The sequence below is a fragment of the Arachis ipaensis genome, chromosome B2 (genome assembly GCF_059453495.1).
Source record: "Arachis ipaensis isolate K30076 ecotype BB chromosome B2, ASM5945349v1, whole genome shotgun sequence".
In the NCBI taxonomy this organism is placed as follows: domain Eukaryota; kingdom Viridiplantae; phylum Streptophyta; class Magnoliopsida; order Fabales; family Fabaceae; genus Arachis; species Arachis ipaensis.
Window position 1 is genome coordinate 114,784,569 of NC_142437.1, and position 23,107 is coordinate 114,807,675.

A 23,107-nucleotide genomic window follows, 5' to 3' on the forward strand; every position below is an offset into this window, starting at 1 on the left:
CAATGTTACTTTTCACGGTGTAAATAATTAAAAAATAATATTAAAAATTAATTGTTTATTAAAATATCGATTAATTTTTTAAAATTATTTTATTATCTCAAAATTTTATTTTCTAAATAAAAGAATCTCTTAATCTTAAATTTTAAATCTAAAACTCAAAATTTAAAGAAAAATAAAATTTAAAAAATTGACTAATTTATTCACTAAAAAATCGTTCTGTACTTTTTCTTAACCAAATAGTAGGGTTATTGTATAGAAAAAAAAAATGTTGCATGAGTAGTTATAAAAATAACAAATTACATCCATTCATTGTAAAATCTCACTTATAAAAGCAACAAAATAATTCCATTAATCATCAAATCTCACATCATCTCAAGCATAGTTTCATTCATTATTTCTCTTATTCACTTTTTCATAATCATGTCAATCATGAACACTGCAACTCATAATTATCATGCTGCAATTCTCTGTCCACCAGGCTTGGGTCACATAATCCCTTTTCTTGAACTTACCAAAAAACTAGTGTCACACAAGAAAATTACCAAACTGACCATATTCGTAGCTTCAATAAAGAACAACTCTTCTAAACCTCAAATAGCAACAAATATTGTTCAATCATTAATGAAGCATGACCTCTTTCACATCATTCATATCATTCATCTCCCACCTATTGATATTCCTACTAATACAAACACAGGAACACAGCTAGCAATGCTAATGAGAGAATTAATCCCACATATTTGTCATGAAATCTCCACCATGACATCACCAAAACCAACCATTCTCATCACAGACCTATTTGGATCACTAGTGATGCCTATTGCTGAAAAATTCAACATGTCAAAGCTTGTTTTTTTCACTTCTAATGCATGGAATGTTGCACTTACACTTCACACCCCAACATTAGATGAAGTGGTGGAAGGTGAGTACACAGATCAAAAGGAGTGTATCCAAATTCCTGGTTGCAACCCCATAAGCCCTTGTGATTTGTTCACACCATTGCTTGATAGGAATGATCGATTGTATCATGAATATCTCCAAATTTGTGAGCAGATAAGAAAGGTTGATGGGATTTTTGTGAACACTTTTCATGAGCTAGAGGCTAAGACAATTGTGGCACTAAGAAGTGGGAAAATATCTAAGGTACCAGTTTATCCAATTGGGCCATTGATTAGGGAAGCTAAAAAGCAAAGCTGTGAGGATGAAAATAGAGATTATGTTATTGATTGGTTAGACAAGCAAGAAGAAGAGTCAGTGATATATGTATCACTTGGTAGTGGATACACAATGTCACATGAACAAGTCAAAGACATGGCTTTGGGCTTGGAGCTAAGTGGGAAGAAATTTGTTTGGTCTTTAACTCCACCATCTACAAAAGCTGGGGATGATCATTATCTCATGGCAGGCGAGAATGCCGAATCGAATGGCATCGCTATATCTCAAGCATCAGTCAGTTCTTTCCCAGATGAATTCTACAAGATACGAAGCAAGGGATTGGTGGTAATGGATTGGGCACCACAACTGGAGATTTTGAAGCATTCATCAACTGGAGGGTTTTTGTCACATTGTGGATGGAACTCAATACTAGAGTGTGTGTCATGTGGGGTTCCAATTGTAGCGTGGCCTCTATTTGCAGATCAAATGATGAATGCTGAAATTATAGCTAAAGAAATTGGAATTGGAGTTAGATTGAATGTGACACAATCTGCAAATGTAGTTGGAAGTGAAGAGATAGCAAAAACTATATGCAAGATAATGGATAAGGAGGACATTGAAGGTTGTGCAATGAGGAAAAGGGTTAAGGAGCTTAAGCACATAGCAGAAAAAGCTTGGTCTCAAGATGGTCCTTCCTTTTGTGAAATGACAAATGCATTTGTGAGAATAAGTCAGACACGTGGGGTGTGATCAGTGACAACATTATTCTAAGCTTTCTATGAAGAAATAAAGCATTTGTAAGAATAAGTCAGACACATCGGATGTGATTAGTGGCAACATTATTGTAAGCTTTCTATGAAGAAATAAAGCATTTGTAAGAATAAGTCAGACACACATGCTGTGTGATTAATGAAATAAAGCATTTTACTGTAAGCTTCTATGAAGAATAAACCATTATGGTCCCTTTTTTTGTTGCTGTTATGCTTTGACAAACATGAGAAATTCAGACTAAAGTTAACCATTTCAAATTTTACAAATGAAATGTCAATTTTGTTTAGATTTTTCTTTTCAATCACACTGCCAATCAGTACTATATTGTGTTACAGGATGCAGTATTGCTTAAGGTAACAATTACATTGCTCTAATCAAATGATTCCAAACTAAGCATTTTTATTTGTTATACTGAACTAAGCATGTATCAAAAGTAATAGTAAGAAATAACACGGGGAGAAAAAGGTAAGAAACATTAGATTACATGATGATTCTCTACTAACTTTTACTGCATAAATCACACAGATGATACAATTAACAGATTGGTTGTACCATCATGAATTTTCCAGATTCAATGAAAACTTTATCAAGTAACTTGAAAATAATAGCAATTCCCTTGCCACGTAATACAGATACTATCAGAAGTTTTGTGATTTGACAACTGCAGGTAATGATTTGAGAAGGGATAATGAAGGCTTTCGAGTTGTGTGGTTAAGCAATATCATAAATGAAAGAAGTGTTAAGGCACCAGCTTGATGTGCAGATCCCAGTGAAACAGGTACATATGAGAGAAGTGTCGAAACTCCTAAGGTCACCTGTAACCATATTCCACAATATACCTCATGATCTCATCATAAAAGTAAGGTTTTGCTTACCAGTGTTTTAAGGGCATTTGTTAAGATTTTGAAACATTAAGTTTTTATCGCACTGGAAACTTTAACCGTTTATTTCTTCGGCAAAAACTTGCAGCTTCAATAAACCTTAACACCTTGTTAACTCTTTTGCCTACTTACTGTCTGTCTAGAAGGTGCAATCAACAAGAGAGAAGAGGTAACTATTGCAAAGTAGCTGGTCAAGAACATACTTATAAATGTTAAAAGACGATATAAAACTGAAAATTGAAGTAATGACCTGAAGAGATGCCATGCCAAGAGTGCCCCCAACCAATGCTCTTACTGCAGGGTGTATATCCAGCTTTCTTGTCGACAACCATAAAATGGCGACTGAAAGTAGAGATGCAGTGGCAAGTATACGGTGGTCAAGCTGTTGAAGGAAAAACAATTATTAGAAGGTTGTGTTAAGTTTTCCATGCATAGGCACAATAACACTTAAAAAACCTTTGAAGGAATAAAGAAATGAGATTTGAAATCAAAACTTCTCCTATCAAGACACACTTAGAAGGATAAATATATGTCTTTCATGCCAAATATAGGTGCTTCAAAAAGCATTTCTTAACAATAACTTCAAATATCTCAATACTTAAAAGGTTTAAAAAACCAACCATACAATAAAGTCAAGAGAAGAAAGGTATTGTGATTTTTCAAACTTCTTCATTTATATCAGCACAAATAATTTACCTGCACAGTTGACGTATTCTCAAAGAAATTCCGAATCAGAGGTGTCATTTCAAAAATGTCATCAGGCATCCATGTATCACCCATCTTCGGAAATGTATTAAATGCATGCCCCTGGTAATCAACATGCAAGCAGAACAATTATCCTTCATCCTCATCAAAGGTTCAACTATTATGTCAAGTACAAATACCAAAGGGATGAAACTACTGAATAACCAGGCTACCGTACAGCATCATTTCCAGCAACAAATGCACCCGAGATAGCAGTAAGACCGACAAGTAAGCTGATAGGTAATGCAAGTCTCTTCACTTTGGCAGCCCCACGAACCCACGCTAGTGATTCAGCTGGTGGTTCAGGCATAACAACAGATAGTGCAGTCCAAAAGAGACCACAATAAATAGCAAATGCCGACGTAAGATGAGCTGCAAGACGATATGGGCTTACCCTTGGTTGCACATATTCTGATGGTGGTTCCTAAGGAAGGAAAATGTTATTAGAATGAGGTAGTTCTATCCAATTTAACTTCAAACAAATAGAGCAGCTTATTTTATCCAATTCTCCAACCTCTAAACCGCTTTTAACCATCCACCAGCCAATGAGACCTTGCCCCGCACCCAGAGCAAACAGAGAACAGAGTCTCAGTCCCAATTTCACTGTAATGTACCCCTTCCGGAGAAAATATGAATAAGGCAACACAAACAGAACTCCCAGTGCCCTTCCCCACATTCTATGAGCATATTCCATCCAATATATGAATTTGAAATCTTCAAGTTTCATCCCTTTGTTAACACTGAGACAAATGTGAAACAAAATTACCATCACAACATCCATAATAACTGCAAACAAGATCATTAAGAAGGAAAAAAAGAATGCAATTAACCCCCCCCCCCCAAAAAAAAAAATTGGCTCATTAACACTTTAAACCTTAAACTTTTAAAATTTGCAATTGTGTCCCTAAAATTGTCGAACAGCGTGGAAAAGATCTCCTGTTAACCAATATCCTTTCAGAAAATTTGTTTTATTGGCAAAACTATCCCTTATTCGATGAGTAATTTTGAATGAAAAGTTAATAAAGGCCTTTTGTACCATTAACAATAAACATTTTTAAAGTTTATGATGACAAGGGAATGAGCTAAAGGGTTAACTGCATTTTCCCTATTTCCATATAGAAACAGCACACGAGTACAGGGTTATACATTGGAGTAGTTCCAAACAAAACATTTGGGCATTGGTTCATGAAGTAAAGTAGTAAACTATTCCACAAAATTATATCCTATGGTAATTGCAACCTTTGTACCCTAAAATACACAATCATGTCATTCTTGCACGAGTGAAGTTATACAGTAATTCCTAAAAAACCCTCATAAATAACATGTTTACCGCAGCATATGCGCATCTCTATGTAATGCAAGCTTGCGGTGACACTGCGAGCTTGCAAGAAACCGGTCATAGTAGCGCTTGGAGCCTTACCGCTTGTACTCAGGCGACTGCTTATATTTCTCAAATTCTTGATGCCATTCCTCGTCAGACATCGGAGGGAGAGTACCAGTGAACTTCCAATCAGTCATGGAAAGACCGGATCTGGTGAGCCTGGTAATGCCACCAAGTACTACCAAACTAAACACCCATGCGGCTGAGCAAAACAGCCATGTTCCAACCGCTTTCTGGGCTTGAGCACCCCCATTCACAAGCAGTTTCAACCCTTCTTTCTGCTCAGCTCCAACAGAGGCTGTCCTAGAAAAGCTCCTGAAACAAAGCACATTCTGGCCCTACAAAGCACAACCACAATTCCCTTTCAATTAAACCACATGTACCAAACATTCACACACACTAGATGAACAACATTGAAGATCAGAACCAAAAACAGATCTTTAATGTAATGGATTGAGTTTATAATGAAAGAACAATGATAAGGATGCTACAAAACAACAAATCTAACTACATTTAACTATTCTTCACACATATAGTTAGATCAACAACAAGTAAGCTAAAAAAATTTCTTCCCCAAAAAGAACATTGAAATTTAATTGTGATACATGATTCAATTGAAATTAGCTGTATGGAAGCTGAAAATTTAACACTTAGCTTAGCAAAATTGTATATAAATTAATTAATGAAAAATTCAAATTTAATTTGACAATCATGTGTTCAACCAACTGATACTGGACCAAAGCATCTCGATGCTTTGAGAATTTAAAAAAATAAATAAATAAATAACAGGGATGAAAGGAAAACAAAAATAAAAATTGAAACTTGGAGAGGGAAATGGGAAATGAAAGACCTTGGGAAGGGGAAGAGAACGAAAAGCATTGATGAAGTAGTGCCTAGCAATGATGGGAGGAGAGAGAAGCTTGACGGTTTCATGGGTGGATGAAGAGGAAGAAGAGGGTGGTTTTGTTGTTCTTATTAAGGGTTGGTGATTGTGATATGAAGAATACTTGTTGCGCTTCGCAATTGAACTTAGGAATCGCCTTCCCAACATGTTCTTTCTCTTTCTCTATTCTGTAAAGTCTTCAGAGGACTGAGTTGAAGCCTCTAGGTATGAGAGGTTTAACCAAGGTTTTGCGACGATGACCGCAAACTTTTTACAAGAAAATTTCTGGCTAGTCCGCTTAACTTGTCTTAGTTGCTCAACCGATGAGTTATTGGTTGAATCGGCTGATCCGATCCTACTTAAATAAAAAATTAAAATAATCAAGAATTTAAAATTAAATTTGGAAATATATATATCTTCATCAACACTTTAACAATAATCAAATTTCAAATTCTAAAATAACAAATACAAAAATAGATATAAAATTAGTCAATATTACAATAATATCTTAATTTGACACAATAATAGTGACAATCAATTAGGCAATTAGCAATCAATTCCAATTAAGCTATTAACAATCACACTGCAACAACGGAGCCTATTAACCAAGGTTCTGAAAATTGGACCGGTCATCAAACCGCTCTAACTACTGGTTCACTGGTTTATTGGTCTAACCGGTCCAACCAGTGGTTCAACCAAAAGAACCATTTTAGAATAAAATAATAAATAAATTATAAATAAACATCCTAAAATATAATTAGTCAAAGCTAATTAAACATTGATATTGTAGTTTTCCATTCACTATTTGTAGAGCAACATATTTCTAAGCTAAATCTGTTTTCCCCCGTAAATTAGAATAACCTTGTGGCTAACTATCATTAGAACTAGGAGAATTAGGATTAGCAGCCTCATTCGAAGTAGAATGATTGACAGGCAAGTCATTATTCACACATGCATTGTTATTAGCAATTGCTTCTGGATTAATACTATCATCTATAACTGAAATTAATAAATCATGCACAGAATTAAAAACAGCAGTAGCACAGCCAGAAATCAAATAATCATCCATAAGACCATATCTGATATCAATAATAAACACCAGACCACACTAACAGCAGCTCTCAAAGGCAAGGTTCTAAAAACCGAACCGGTCATCAAACCGTTCTAGTCATTGGTTCACTGGTTTATTGCATTGGTCCAACCGGTTCAATCGTAGTCTAACTGGAAAAACCGTTATAATAAAATAATAAATAAATTATAAATAAATATCCTAAAACATAATTTTAGTCTAATATAAATCTTAAGATGTCTTCTAAATTTAAAACACTACACAAATGTCATCAACCAAAGTCTTATGAACTTATTTAAATATAAACTCAAAATTGAAACACACAAAAACAACGCAGCAGCAATTCAGTGTCCAGCAGCACATCACTAAGCAAAGAATCACAAAACACTATATAACTAAAATCAATAAATCATGAAGACAGTCACCATGTAAGCATAACTAAGTCACAAAAACAGTAAAACACAAACACAAACACAAAACAGCAGCAATCCAGTCTCCAGCAGCACATCACTATGCAAAATACACAAAATCCTACATAACTGAAATCAATAAATCATGAAGACAGTCACCATCTAGGTATAATTAAGTCTCAAAACAGTAAAACACAAACCAAAACAGCAGCAATTCAATCTCCAGCAGCATATAACTATGCAAAGAAATCAAAAAATCCTACATAACTGAAATAAATAATCATGAAGACAGTCACCATCTAAGCATAATTAAATCACAAAACAGTAAAACAAACACAAACACACACAAAACAGCAGCAATTCAGTTTCCGGCAGCACATCACTACGCAAAGAAATCACAAAACACAAAACATCAGCACAACAACAGCACAGCAGAACATATGCTGAATTAACTAACTTAACAATCTAAGCACAATTAAGCCCAAAGCATAGTTTTAATTGACTTAATCAAACACAAAAATGCTCAGCAGTGAACAACAGAGAGCCAAAAAAACACAGCACAGCAGCGAAGAAGACACAAACCAGAGTACAACACAGCATAGCAGTAGTGAGCAGAGCCATTCAATAATCAATATAATTTGATAATTTATGAACTAAAAAACAAACACGAACAGCAGGCACTAGTAGTGAGCTATGTGATACAAGTATTCCTTTAGGTAATGAGCACAAAATTTATCATCAAGAAACTTTAACAAAATTTAACAACAGAAAAAAATAAAAGCATGTACAAACCAGTAACAATTTATCGGTATCAATTTATTATCAATCAGTAGGAGGATTGGCGTTGGGGGAATGGAAGGGCCTTCGAGCACGACGAAACAGGAGGATTGAAGAACGACCACGACGAACCAGGCGGCGACAGTGAGACCAACGGCGGCGCGATGGAGGCTAGGGTTGTGTTTTAGGGAGAAATAATGAGAGTAACTGAGGAATCAGGAATGGGGCTCGAGAGGGGGGCAAGGGATTCAGGTCACTCAGGATCGACCAATCAATCCGGCCCGAATTTCAGAACATTGCTATTAACAATTAATCAGACAATTAACAATTAATTTTAACAGAGTCTATTAGCAATTAACGATCAATTCTAACCAAGGATCTAAAAATCGGTTCAAATCTGTTGGTCGAACCATGAACCAGTGAGCAAAACAGTTTGGTTAGAAGCCATAACCACTAAATTCAAAAAGTGCTATTGAACAGTCAAACCGGTCAAGAATTGGTCAGTCGAACCGAACCAGAACCCATCCGATTTTCAAATTGCTATTGAACCGTCGAACCGAAACCGAACCGGAACCATAACCGCGGCTCTGACTAAGGTATAAAAAGGAAAATTGAATCTCATAAGAGCTTGAAGGAGAGAGAAACCGAAAGAGAAAGCCAAGAGAGAATCCTCACTACTGAGTTTGAAGTCTTGGAAGCATTGCACATATACTAAAGGGAGCACTCCGCCAAGAACAACGTTTTGAGTTCAGAAGTTGGGTTCAACGCATAGAGTCAAGGCTGTGAATCGTCATCTCCTTCATGTTTTACTGTTTTGTATTTCACTTTCAATGTATATCTTTCTTAGTTTTCTTTGAGAGGTAAAAGGCAATAAAAAAAGGCATTTAGAAAAAGCCATAAAGTGAAAAAGGTTTAGAGAAACACTAGAGAGAAAAGTCAAGAGTAATTTCAGATTTCTTTTGGTTGTATTTTCTGTCTTGAGTCATGTATCTGAGGGATATCCCTTACTAAGTTGAGTAAGCACTTAGTGTGATGAGTCTAGGTATTAGCATAGCCAAGTCAAGTTTATGTTGAAACTTGTGTGCCCAAATGGGATTACGTTGAGTCATAGGAAATTGGTGTATGTAATACTTGGATTGATAGTGAAAATTCTACCAATGTTTATGGTGGAGACTGGATATAGGTTGCATTGCACAAGGTAACTGAACCAGGATATATAGCTGTGTCACCTTCTTCCTCTCTGCTCTAGTTTTGTTTTTCTGGTTTTTATGAGACAAAACAAAATTGTCTCCTGCATAATTCGCTGTGCATACTAAACTGAAGCCAAGCTTAATTTCTGGTTTCAAGGCTTAATTAATTAAAGTTAAAGAAGGTCATAGATTCAACCCCTCTTTTCTAAGTCATCTGGAACCTTCAACATAGAAAAAAAATTCGATGATTCACATTCCCAAAATATTTATAGAGGTCACGATGAATGAAAGATCTATTTCGTTATCATTTCTAATTATTAATAAATATAAATGATGAATAATAAAATAATAATTATAAAATAAAAAATAGATTTTAAAATTAAATATTAAATGAAAGATTAATGTATAAATAAAATTGAATAAGGACTATTTAGACTATTTAGTAATTATTAGGGATAAGTATTGTTTTGGTCCCTAACGTTTAGGGTCGGAATCAAATTTGTCTTCAATGTTATTTTGGATTTAAAATCGTCCCCAACGTTATTGTGTGATGAGGTAGAAGGAGTAAGATGTTTTTTTTAATTATCAAATTTTATAAAGAATAAGTTTGTCAAAAATAATAATTTTCATACTAAATTTAATGTTGGAGACTATTTTAAATTAAAAAAAAAAGGTTAAAGCCAATTTCAATTTTGACTTCAAATTTTAGAGGCTAACAGAGTAATTATTAAAGTATCGTTTTTGTCCCCAATGTTTGGGGTAAGTTCCAAAGTTGTCCCTAACGTTTTAATAGTCCTATTTAAGTCCCTAACGTTTCAAAACTGACTCAATGTTGTCCTGCCGTTAGGGATCCGTTAACAGAATTGACGTCAGGACAAAATTGAGACGATTTTGAAACGTTAGGGACTTAAATAGGACGAAAACGTTGGGGACAAAAATGATACATAGAAATAAATTTAAATTTTATCATTCAATAATATCAATTTTTTACTATACATAGTATTCAATGATTTTTTAATCACATCTAAGTAAATTACACTTAATCATATTACTTTCATTTTAAATAAATTATTTTTTTATAATTTTACTTTTAAAGATTTTTAGTTATCATAAAATGTTTGTAGAATGACTAGTATATAAACTTACAGAAAAGAAAAAAATAATATATATACAATAAAATATAAATTATACCTTTTGTCTCTAATGTATCAAAATTCTTTAAAATTATAAAAGAATAAATTTATTTAAAATAAAAGTAATGTGATTAAGTGTAATTTATTTAGATATAATTAAAAAATAATTGAATACTATGTACAGTAAAAAATTAATATTATTGAAAGATAAAATTAAATTAAAATTTATTTTTATGTATCATTTTTGTCCCTAACGTTTTTGTCCTATTTAAGTCCCTAACATTTCAAAATCGTCTCAATTTTGTCCCGCCGTCAATTCAGTTAACGGATCCCTAACGGCAGGACAACATTGAGTCAATTTTGAAACGTTAGAGACTTAAATAAGACGATTGAAACGTTAGGGACAACTTTGGGACTTACTCCAAACGTTGGGGACAAAAACGATACTTTACTCTTATTCTTAAATAATAACAATAAATCTTTCCTAAAGTTCATCTAAAACTCTAAGTCACGCAAGGAGAGTTAGAATTATCTTACTTTTCCATCACTAGTGAAATCAAGATCATAGATATCTAACGACTTCACTTAGCAGTTGAAGTCATCAGGTACAATCTAAATAAACCTCTCAATACATCTATAATTTTTTTAATTAATTACAAGTATAAACTTAGTTTAAGATTACATACCTTGTCATGACAAAAAAAGGAAAAATTATATATCTTGGGTGTAGAATAGTACTTAAGTCTTAAGGGTAACTTCAGATATGTATTGGAACTTTATTTTTATTAATAAAATCGACCAAAAACAAAATTAGCAGTTCTAAGTTGCCAACATTGGTTGCTAATTAACATTGATAGCTTGTGTTGGCTTAATGGTTGAAACTTGAAAGTTGAAACACCACCTACTTATAACTCCATATATAATTAATCAATTACTCCCCAAGCTTCCACCTCTAAAGCATCATGGGGACTGGTAGCTGCCCAAAACCTCAAGTTGTTAAAAAAAAATGTGGATGTAGCATGCTTCAGTTGGCAAAGTTTGGAGAAGTTTGGGCCACTGTGTAAGCTTGGAATTTTGAATTTTCTATTGAGTGTTGATCTGTTGAGAGTGAAAATAAGAAATTTGGTAACTTCTAATGAGTTGTAAGTATTGTAAGACAAACACTTATGCATATACACAAAATTAATTACTAAATTAATTATTATATATTTATATTAACACAAAAAAATTAACTAACAATTACTAAATCAGTTATTATATTAACACAAAAAAATAATTATGATATATTTGTATATAAATATACGTGATATTTATATATTTTTTAATTAACTAATTAATCACAAAATTAATCAAACTTACTATAGTAAAATAATTATACTTATGATAGACAAATAATCAAGTTTGTTTACAGTAATATAATAAATTTTGTTTATGAGATATCAAATATGCATTTCTATATGTAGTGGTTGATTAATGTTTGATTTTTAATGTCTGTGTAGCAATAATTGGTTGTAAAATAGTATGACTTTGCATCATTATAAAGTTTCTAATGTTATATAATTAAAACTTTTTATTATTACTTAAAAGTGTAGGTTTAACTTCGAATATAATTTGTTTTGTAGTGATAAATCTAGGTATAGACAAAATTAGACCTTCAGTTTTTAATGAATGGAATTCTGTGTATCATAAATTAGTGATAAATAAAGAAAAACAACCAAAAAATGCTACTAACAAAGTATGGAATATTCACCACATTGAACAAATGGACAAATTAGCTGAACAACTTCTTTTCAACACCAATTAGATCCATGAACTCAAATCAATTTCCGTACATACACCTCAATAAAAATTAATTTAATTTTCTTTATAGTAAAATTTAAATAAGTTTGGTATCTTTTTTTTTGGTATCTAAGTTTGTTGTACTATTGATCAATGCTAGCAAAATAAAAAACAGTAACTTTATTTTTAAAGAGAAGGTAAACACTTTTATTTTCATATTCTTTTCCTATTTCTATTACTAATTCAATAAAATTTTGAATTTTCATTAACTCATTACCTCAGTTGACATATGGTTGACACCGACCAGAAAGTCCATTGCAAAATGAAGACTTGAAGCTCCCAAAAAGGCAAAAACGACAATTGGAATATAAGATGGGAATAGTAGCTAAAAATAGAAGTTGAACTTGAGGTTTTGTAAAATTAAATAATCAATTATCAGAATAATAAATCTGTTATAAACTTATAATAAAATAGTTAAACTTATATTAAATGAATAATAAATTTGTGAGAAAGTATTTTTATACTTTCTCTTAATAGCGTAAATAATAAATTAAAAAATAATTTTAATTTTAAAATTATATTTTAAATTAACTAAGTTTAATCATAATAAAAGAAAAAATTAATTTTAATTTTAAAAATTAAATTTGAATTAATTATGTTTAATCTTAATTTTGAATATTTTTTATTTTTGTCGCAACCCTCTCTTGTAATTCTATGCCACCCTTGCCGCTGTATCGCGACCCCAGTGTCTCCCACAGCTGTTGTCTAATTACTTATTTCTTATCAACTAAGTCGGATGTTCATTTTACTATGTATGCTGATGGTTCTTTTCATTCTAAAGTAAATATTTATTTGGATATATAGTTTACTTGATTTGTTTGATTCTGCATGCACATACTCCACAGAATGTTCAAACTTTAGTTTCACCAAAATCATTTCACCGCCATAGCCCCTGTGACGACGCTCATCGCCGTCTCCCCTGTGACTCCGCTCACTGTCGCTAGCACGAACTTCTCAACACCACATTCACCCGCCGTCACCGCAACAAAGTCACCTTCTCCTTTTCTGTTCCGCCGCTGCCCCAATACACTTTTGTCCAGCATTCTCCCCAATGCCGCGTCCCTACCCAGCGTGGTTTCTACCGCAGCCTCGAACCAGCACCGATCGTCCTTCTTGCCGCGTGTCTTCAACGACCAAACCCGATCTAGTCCGTTATTGCGCCACCACTCTCCCACCCGTGAATCTCCTGTTTTTATGGTGTTCGTACTTATTTCTTTTTTTAAATCATATATTGGAAGGAGAAAAAATTGGAGATTTTCTTTGAAATAAATGTGTTATTGGACCTGCGGTCCGTTGTTCACAATCCCGAGCAGAATTGCAAACTTGTTATTAACACATTTATTTCTTATTAATTAGTAACTAAAAAGTAGTAGCTATACAACCAAACTTTAGTATAGAAACTATTTTGATTATATATAAATAATATCCTAAGGAATCAATGAGAACAATCGGTTCAACTCGCCCTAAGATTTCAAATGATGTTAGCTACAATGTTGAGCTACTATTCTCAACTTACATTCCAAACTTTTGATCAATTGAGTCAAAACTGCTTTGTCATTAGTGCAATTTTTTTTTTTTTGGCATTGGACTTTCTTGTTTGTGCCAACCATATTTCAGCTGAGGTAATGTGTTATAATGAAAATTTAACATTTCAAATTAATAATACAAATATGGAAAGAATATGAAAATAAAAATGATACTATAGTAGTGTGATCATCAGTTTATACTTTATAGTTTGCATTGACATTTAAAAAAACAAATTGTTTACCTAATCTTAAAAATGTTGACGCCTCTTATTTTTTGCCAATAAACAACTATACTCTTTAAATTTAATTACTAAGTCAATTATCATGTATTTTTAATATATATTTTATATTTAATTTTATTATTTATATATAAAAAATTAATTACTAAATCAGTCATTTAAATAAAATATATATTAAAATATAAAATATATATTAAAATAAATTAAACAATATTTATATTTATATATAAATATATAATAATTAATTTTTTTATATAAATATAATATTTTTATTTTATATTTTAATATGTATTTTACATAATTGATTTAGTAACCGATTTTTTACATTAAAATAATCATATGTGATGAAAGGTCGTTTTTGGAATGGAATGCAGGGTTAATTATCTTATCTTATTATGTTCCTTCGTTTTCTTTGCTCATGCAATTCAGCAACATAGAAAATACTCAAAATAGTATAATGTGATATCATCCAGAGATACCAATTGGCCACATTGATTAATTGGCCACTCCTTCACTCAAAAATTAAAACGGTCCTGAATAGTCAAAAGTCAAAACCTACTTGTCCATTGTTGGTTGAAAAAAATAAATTGTTACATTATCAATGCTGACTTTTCACGGTGTAACTAATTAAAGAACAATATTAGCGAATTTTTTTTTTTTACTAAAAATATTAGTTAATTTTTTAAAAATTATTTTAAATTTTGTATTCTAAATAAAAAAAATTATAGACTCTAAATTTTAGAAAAATTAAAATTAAAAAAAATTGACTAAAATTTAATCACTAAAAAAAAAAAATTAAAATTTCGTTCTGTATTTTTTTTTTAATCAAATAGTATGGTTATTATATAATAAAAATGTTGCATGAGTAGTTATAAAAATAACAAATTATATCCATCCATCATCCATGGTAAAATCTCACTTATAAAAGCAACAAAATAGGTCCATGAATCATCAAATCTCACTTCATCTAAAGCATAGTTTCATTCATTATTTCTCTTATTTACTTTTCCATAATCATGTCAATCATAAACACTCATGCTGCACTTGTTTGTCCACCAGGCTTGGGTCACATCATCCCTTTTCTTGAACTTGCCAAAAAACTTGTGTCACACAAGAAAATTACCAAACTTACTATGTTCCTATCTTCAACCAAGAACAACTCTTGTAAGCCTCAAATAGCAACAAATATTATTCAATCATTAATGAAGCCTGACCTCTTTAACATCATTCATGTCATTCATCTCCCACCTATTGATGTTCCTACTAATACAAACACAGGAACAAAGCTAGCAATCATAATGAGAGAATTAATCCCACATCTTTGTCATGAAATCTCCACTATGACATCACCAAAACCAACAATGCTCATCACAGAGCTATTTGGATCACTAGTGATGCCTATTGCTGAAAAATTCAACATGTCAAAGTTTGTTTTTTTTAGTTTTAGTGCATGGAATGTTGCACTTGCACTTCACACCCCAACATTAGATGAAGTAGTGGAAGGTGAGTACACAGATCAAAAGGAGTGTATCCAAATTCCTGGTTGCAACCCCATAAGACCTTGTGATTTGTTCACACCAATGCTTGATAGGAATGATCAATTGTATCATGAATATCTCCAAATTTGTGAGCAAATAAGAAAGGTTGATGGGATTTTTGTGAACACTTTTGATGAGCTAGAGGCTAAGACAATTGTAGCACTAAGAAGTGGAAAAATATCTAAGATACCAGTTTATCCAATTGGGCCATTGATTAGGGAAGCTAAGAAGCAAAATTGTGATGATGAAAATAGAAATTATGTTATTGATTGGTTAGACAAGCAAGAAGAAGAGTCAGTGATATATGTATCATTTGGTAGTGGATATACAATATCACATGAACAAGTCAAAGAGATGGCTTTGGGGTTGGAGCTAAGTGGGAAGAAATTTGTTTGGTCTTTAACACCACCGTCCACAAAAGCTGGGGATGATCATTATCTCACGGCAGGCGAGGATGTCGAATCGAATGGCGTCCCTAAATCTCAAGCATCAGTCAGTGTTTTCCCAGATGAATTCTACAGGATGGAAGGCAAGGGATTGATGGTAATGGATTGGGCACCACAACTGGAGATTTTGAAGCATTCATCAACTGGAGGGTTTTTGTCACATTGTGGATGGAACTCAATACTAGAGAGTGTGTCATGTGGGGTTCCAATTGTGGCGTGGCCTCTATTTGCAGATCAAATGATGAATGCTGAAATTATAGCTAAAGATATTGGAATTGGAGTTAGATTGAATGTGACACAATCTGCAAATGTAGTTGGAAGTGAAGAGATAGCAAAAACTATATGTAAGATAATGGATAAGGAGGACATTGAAGGTTGTGCAACGAGGAAAAGGGTTAAGGAGCTTAAGAACATAGCAGAAAAAGCTTGGTCTCAATATGGTCCTTCCTTTTGTGAAATGACAAATTCATTTGTGAAAATAAGTCAGACACATGGGATGTGATTATTGACAACATTAGTGTAACCATTCTATTAAAGTAATGACAATAACTTGAGAGTTAGTAGTTAATAAATGAATATTTATAAAGTTAGTTGGTAATCTCTTTATAAATAGTGTGACCTCTTGTCTCATTTAAAAATAGCAAAATCAGTCATACCATAATAAAATATATGCTGAAATATAAATACACAAAAATAAATTAAATCACACATGTATTTATACACAAATACATTGATGACTGATTTTAGTGTACAAATAACATTTTTAAATTTTTTATCAATTACTCTTATTTACTGCGAATCATATCAAATTAGATAAAGTTTCGTTCTAAAAGTTGTTATCTACGTGACAATCATTCATAAATAGACACGTCACAATAATTAACAATACATATAAATGTCATCGATAAATTTTATATGATGAATTAAAAGAAAAACATAATATATTTATTATTTACTATCCAAGATGATTAGATTGATATTTTTTTATCTTCGGAGAGTAATTAGTCTGACGAAATTTTCAAAAATTTAATTGTTACTTTGCTCTTTATATTATTATTAAAATTAATGTAATATTTTTACAATTTAATCATATCTTTATTTTTTATTTTTATAAATTAAATTATATTATTAAATAATAAAAAATATAACCTTCATTTTAATTTTAGTTATACTTTTTACTTTTTAAATATGGTCAAATTTCGCATTCATATCATGTATATAATATCAAAAATATTATTTGTACATAAAAAATAATTAACCACTAAAATTAGCTACTAATGTATTTGTGTATAATACATATGTAGTTTAATTTATTTTCAATATATATTTATATTCTAACATATATTTTATACTGATTATTGATTTTAATGGCTAATTTTAGTTTACAACATAGCATAGCATAGTAGACATGATATACATACATAAATATGTATAGCTCACAACCCAATTGGCAGAGCATATATAGAGTTCAAAGTACCCTTCATCAATCATTTGACTTCAAAATTTCATTTTATCTTTTACTTTCACATCCATGGCCCTCTCAAACTCTCATCATCATCATCATCATGTTGCACTCTTTTCTTCACCAGGAATGGGTCACATAATCCCAATTCTTGAACTTGCCAAACACCTTCTCACACACCAAAAAATCACTATTACCAAAATAACCTTATTCATTCCTTCAATCAATTCATCATCATCCAAAGCTGAGAAAGATGTTCTCCAATCAACCATAAATCAAAACATTTCAATTGACATAATCCACCTTCCCCCAATTGACATATCCAACCATATTAGTAATAACGTTCTTGATCCTAATAATATTGTAACCTTAGAGACCAAGATAGCAATCACAATGCATGAAGCACCAAAACTCTTTGTAAGTGCAATTTCCAACATGAAATTCAAACCAACCATGATTATCACCGATTATTTCCTAAGCCAAACTCTTCCTCTAGTGAAGAAAATGAACAATATGGAAGTTCCTATGTACCTTTTTGCCCCAACAAGTGCATGGCTTGTTGCACTTGGTTTTCACTCACCAAAGTTAGATAAAGAGGTAGAAGAAGGAGAATATCATAGCCATGGAGAGACACCAATATTAATCCCAGGTTGCAAAGGTATACATCCTAGTGATTTGTTCCAGATGATGGAGGACAGAACACATAGGTTGTATCTTGAGTATCTTCTCATGTGTGAGGCGGTAATCTCTCTCATAATAAACTCAATAATCTTTTGATGAAAATATGCTTTGACTTGTTATAATTTTTTAATTTCTAATATGTTACTAATCGTTATCTCTTATGCAAGAATATAGCATATACAATTGAAGTTTGGATGATGTCTATGTTTGTCTTTATAGCATGTTAAATTAAGCTTTTCATTACCAATTATTGAGTTGGTGTAGTGGTGAAAATATCTAGACCACATAATACTAATAAGGTCTTTTAATATTATTGTCAGAAATTTTAAACACTCAATAATATAGCAACTTTTTAATAATTTATTAGTTTCTATATATAAGCTTTTATGGTGTAGATTCAAGTTCCCACCATAGTCATCATGTGGGGGCCTTCTCGATATGTTCATCGTTTTTTTTTTTTTTTTTTTGGTTTATAGCTCCAATTTAGATAAACAATTTAATTAATATTTTTAAAAAATAACTTAAATAATAAATGTTTATATTAAAAATAACTTATATTGTTTAGTTTTTTAGTTTTAAAAGTACTTATTTTTAAAAAAATGCGATAAAAAAATTTTTTATTATGAGAGAAATTTTTTTTTTTAACTTCTCCATAAATACTTAAGTAACTTTTTACAAAGCTATAATTTAATTTTAAAAATTATACCAAATATTAATACTATTACTTTTCATAAGTCAAAAACAAAAAAAAAATTTATTTTTTGAAGTTTCGCAAACGAATCTATAATATAGCTAGGTTAATTTAATTTGAGTGCTTAATTAGCATTAAATTCTGAAGGGCTTCTCTAACAATGTGATGTTGTACATTGTCTATTTTGTTTTCTGAAGTTTTACCCTTTATGGGTAGACTCTTCACTTATCAAATAAATAAATAAAAGTTGAAAAACTAAAAATAGATAATTAATTAAAAAATTTAGAGAATAAGGAAAAATATTGGAATGAAAAACACTCTTAATAATATATAGAATTTAATTTTAATACATTCATAATATAAAGAATACATAGCTATTCAATTATGTTTATATATTTAAAAATTAGTTACTTTTGTTGATGTAATAATATACTATTAGATGAGTGTACAAAACTCCTTTGCACTATAATTGCATAAAAATTAAATTAAAAAGTATATGAAAAAACCGTATAAACATATATACATATATTTGAAGAAAAAACTATCAATTAACATCCATCTTGTGTTATCCATCTTTAATCAAGCCTCAAGCCCCATTGTTTGTAATTTTTTTCTTTATAAATAAATATGTTAATAATAACTTATATATATTTGGAACAGTTAACATTGGCTGATGGGATTTTTGTTAACACATTTGAAGAGTTAGAGCCTAAGACACTTGAAGCACTAAGAAGTGGAAAAATAACAAAGGTACCCATTTTCCCAATTGGGCCAGTGATAAGGGAAACTAATAAACAAAATAGAAATCATGTTGTTGATTGGTTAGACATTCAAGAAGAAGAGTCAGTGATATATGTTTCACTTGGAAGTGGATACTCAATGTCACATGAACAAATCAAAGAGATGGCTATGGGGTTGGAGCTAAGTGGTCAAAAATTTGTTTGGTCTTTGAGGCCACCATCCACAAAAACTGGGAATAATAACTATTATCTCACAGCAGGTGAGGATGCTGAAACAAATAAAAAATGCCACTCCTCAGTGCAAGAGGCTTCAACTCAGATGGATATTGAAAAGGTAATGTTCAAATTTTTGTGTGGATTAATATAAGTTGATAGGGTTAATACTCAAATTCGTTTTTGAAAGATCACGCGATCTTCATTTTCGTTTTCGAATGATTTTTTTAATCAAATTCGTTTCTGAAAGATAAAATGTAAGTCAAATAAGTCATTTTGTCAGAAAGTGTCACGTGGCAGGTCAGTCACTTAACATGTAAAAAAATTTTTAATAGTCAAAATAGTCCTTGAAAGTCTAGACGTAAGTCATTTTCATCTCTCAAATTTTAAAAATTAGTCAAACTAGTTCTTATATAATTTTTTTTTATTTTTTCTTTATAATATTAAATTTGAAATATTTTTTGATACTACTAATTTTAATAGAAATATAATTGACAAACAAAACATTAGTAATCATATATTTTCTTCTTAAAATTTTTTTCAATAAAATTATCTCTCTTCTTTAATTCTTCTCAAAATCTCTCTTATTATTTTCTATTTTAAAACCTTTTTCTTACATTATTACATTTTGCTGGAATATATATATACTCAAAATTAAAATGTATGTATTTATTAACCTAAACAAAGTTATATACTTAAAATCAAAATTTATGTATGTTAAACTGAATAAAGTTATATCACTATTTTTTTTCTACTACATCTTTTTTTTTTCCATTATGATATTACATCCTATATGTAAGTAATACCATTACATCTTATATGTAAGTTATACCATTACATCCTATATGTTTTAAAAAGATGTAGTAGAAAAAAAATTGTGGTACAACTTTGTTTAGTTTAACATACATAAATTTTGATTTTGAGCATATAATTTTGTTTAGGTTAATAAATACATACATTTTAATTTTGAGTATATATATATATATATATTCCAGCAAAATGTAATAATGTAAGAAAAATATTTTAGAATAGAAAAGAATAAGAGAAATTTTGAGAAGAATTAAAGGAGAGAGATAATTTTATTGAAAAAAATTTTAAGAAGAAAAGATACGATTACTAATGTTTTGTTTGTCAATTACATTTCTATTAAAATTTGTAGTATCAAAAATATTTCAAATTTAATATTATGAAGAAAAATAAAAAAAATTATATAAGGACTAGTTTGATTAATTTTTAAAATTTGAGGGATGAAAATGACTTACATCTAGACTTTCAAAGACTATTTTGACTATTAAAAACTTTTTTACATGTCAAGTGACACGTGTTGCTGACCTGCCACGTGGCGTGCCACGTCATCATGCCACGTGGCACTTTCTGACAAAAGGACTAATTTGACTTACATTTTATCTTTCAGAGACTAATTTGATTAAAAAAATCATTCGAAAACGAAAATAAAAATTGCGTAATCTTTCATGGACGAATTTGAGTATGGACGAATTTGAGTATTAACCCTAAGTGGATATAATATCTCATTGTGTTCTACTCCCCTCATTCCATAATATCTAATCTCACTTGTGATTCTTAAAGTTTCAAATATCCAACCAAAAAAAAAGTTTCAAATATAATATAAATTTAATTATGATATATTGACGGAACAATCCTATTAAATGTATATTAAAATTAGTTATTATGTATTAAAATATAAAATACATATTATTGAATTAAACAATATATGTATAAATATATAATTAATAACTGATTTTAGTATACAAATAGTATTTTTGTTAACAAATATAAAGATTTTTATATGATTATCTAATTAGATTCATATATTTAAATGATCTTTTAAATAATAAATCTATAAATATCAGTAACTTTTATTTATGTGACAGTATACGATTGGTTTGTACAAAATTGTTTTACAGAAAATTAAATTAGTATAATATTTAAATAGTATTAATTTCGTTTTCTAAATTTACTCCTAATAATGATGTAATTTGAAGAAAGAGAATAGGTGTAATAACAATTGTATTAATTGAAATTTGTCTTTTTAGGTGAGATTAATTTAATTTGGTCTATTCACGTAATTTCTATTACTATTATCGATTTTTTTTTCTTGGTCCTTGTGATTTTTAATTTTGGCACAGATATTATAAAACAGAAAAAGTATTTTAACATGTTGTAATATAAATACACATTGAAAATAAATCAAACTATACATATATTTATACACATCAAATACATTAGCGACTGATTTTAGTGACTAATTTTAGTGTGCAAATAATATTTTTGAATCACAATATATTATTCCTAGATAAACTTCTTGTTTTCAATAAATTTAGATGATCCTAAAAATGTGTTTCTTTGTTCAAGCTATAGGTAGAATTAAATCAATCCTTATTTTTCAAAAATTGTGTTCATATTATTTTCTTACTAAAATTTTTTTCAGATAAATGTAGACGACCTTATTCTTAAAAGCGAAAATAGCAAAACAAATGGTGCTACTAAATCCCAACAACCAAGCGATTTTCCAGAAGAATTCTATAGAATACAAAGCAATGGGATTGTTGTAATGGATTGGGCACCACAATTAGAGATTTTAAATCACGCATCAATTGGAGGGTTTGTGTCACATTGTGGATGGAACTCAATCATAGAGAGTGTTTCATGTGGTGTTCCAATCATTGGTTGGCCACTATTTGCTGAGCAAAGGATGAATGCATCAATGCTACAAGATGAAGAAGTTGGCATTGCAATTAGATTGAATGTGTCAATGTCTACAAAGATTGTGGGAAGTGAAGAGATAGGAAAAGCTATAAGGAAGATAATGGATAAAGGGGATATTGAAGGGTGTGCAATTAGGAAAAGGGTCAAGGAGCTCAAACACATAGCTCAAAAAGCTTGGTCTCATCATCATGGTTCCTCTTATTTTGCACTTTCAAGAATCGTTAACTCAAATGGTGTGTCATAATTACTCATTGGATATTGGACAAGAAATCTTTCTTGGTAAACCAAACTTATGTATTTTGGAATAAAGAAACTGTAGACAATCCTATGATATTGTTTACTTTACCAAACAATATTAATAGACAAAATAAAAATTGAGGCATTTTTCATAAAGTGCTGGATGCTTTCAAATATCTTTGGGTCCAGCTGAATTTTAATCTGCCATACAAATTTTTGGTTTATCACTTGGGATATGGCTGGGTGTAGTGTGTGTGTTTTTCTATGTAAGGTTTATGGTTTCCATTTTTTTTTGACATGGCCCATGGACTTACGATTCAAAAGTGGTAGAGAAAAAACAGATAACATAGAATTAAAAAAATGCGATAGTGTGT

General features: G+C 30.7%; 4 protein-coding genes across 4 annotated transcripts; 3 read left to right on the forward strand and 1 right to left on the reverse strand.

Annotated features, from left to right (window-relative positions):
• The first annotated feature begins 372 nt into the window (after window positions 1-372).
• LOC107627778 (UDP-glycosyltransferase 72D1-like) lies at window positions 373-2,038 on the forward strand. The gene has a single exon (XM_088503872.1). The coding sequence runs from the start codon at window positions 421-423 to the stop codon at window positions 1,903-1,905; it is 1,485 nt and encodes a 494-aa protein (XP_088359998.1). The 5' UTR covers window positions 373-420; the 3' UTR covers window positions 1,906-2,038.
• Window positions 2,039-2,305: 267 nt separating this feature from the next.
• COX15 (cytochrome c oxidase 15) lies at window positions 2,306-6,173 on the reverse strand. The gene is made up of 7 exons (XM_016328626.3): window positions 5,783-6,173; window positions 4,972-5,270; window positions 4,066-4,291; window positions 3,730-3,975; window positions 3,504-3,614; window positions 3,058-3,189; window positions 2,306-2,741 (listed from the first exon to the last, which is right to left on the reverse strand). Exons 1-7 carry the CDS (start codon window positions 5,981-5,983, stop codon window positions 2,565-2,567), a joined length of 1,392 nt encoding a protein of 463 aa, XP_016184112.1. The 5' UTR covers window positions 5,984-6,173; the 3' UTR covers window positions 2,306-2,564.
• An 8,841-nt stretch (window positions 6,174-15,014) lies between these two features.
• LOC148575298 (UDP-glycosyltransferase 72D1-like) lies at window positions 15,015-16,484 on the forward strand. The gene has a single exon (XM_088506162.1). It carries the CDS (start codon window positions 15,015-15,017, stop codon window positions 16,482-16,484), a length of 1,470 nt encoding a protein of 489 aa, XP_088362288.1.
• Window positions 16,485-17,443: 959 nt separating this feature from the next.
• LOC107628517 (anthocyanidin 3-O-glucosyltransferase 5) lies at window positions 17,444-22,907 on the forward strand. Its single transcript, XM_016331160.3, has 3 exons — window positions 17,444-18,185; window positions 19,477-19,890; window positions 22,219-22,907. Exons 1-3 carry the CDS (start codon window positions 17,514-17,516, stop codon window positions 22,738-22,740), a joined length of 1,608 nt encoding a protein of 535 aa, XP_016186646.3. The 5' UTR covers window positions 17,444-17,513; the 3' UTR covers window positions 22,741-22,907.
• The last annotated feature ends 200 nt before the right edge of the window (window positions 22,908-23,107 follow it).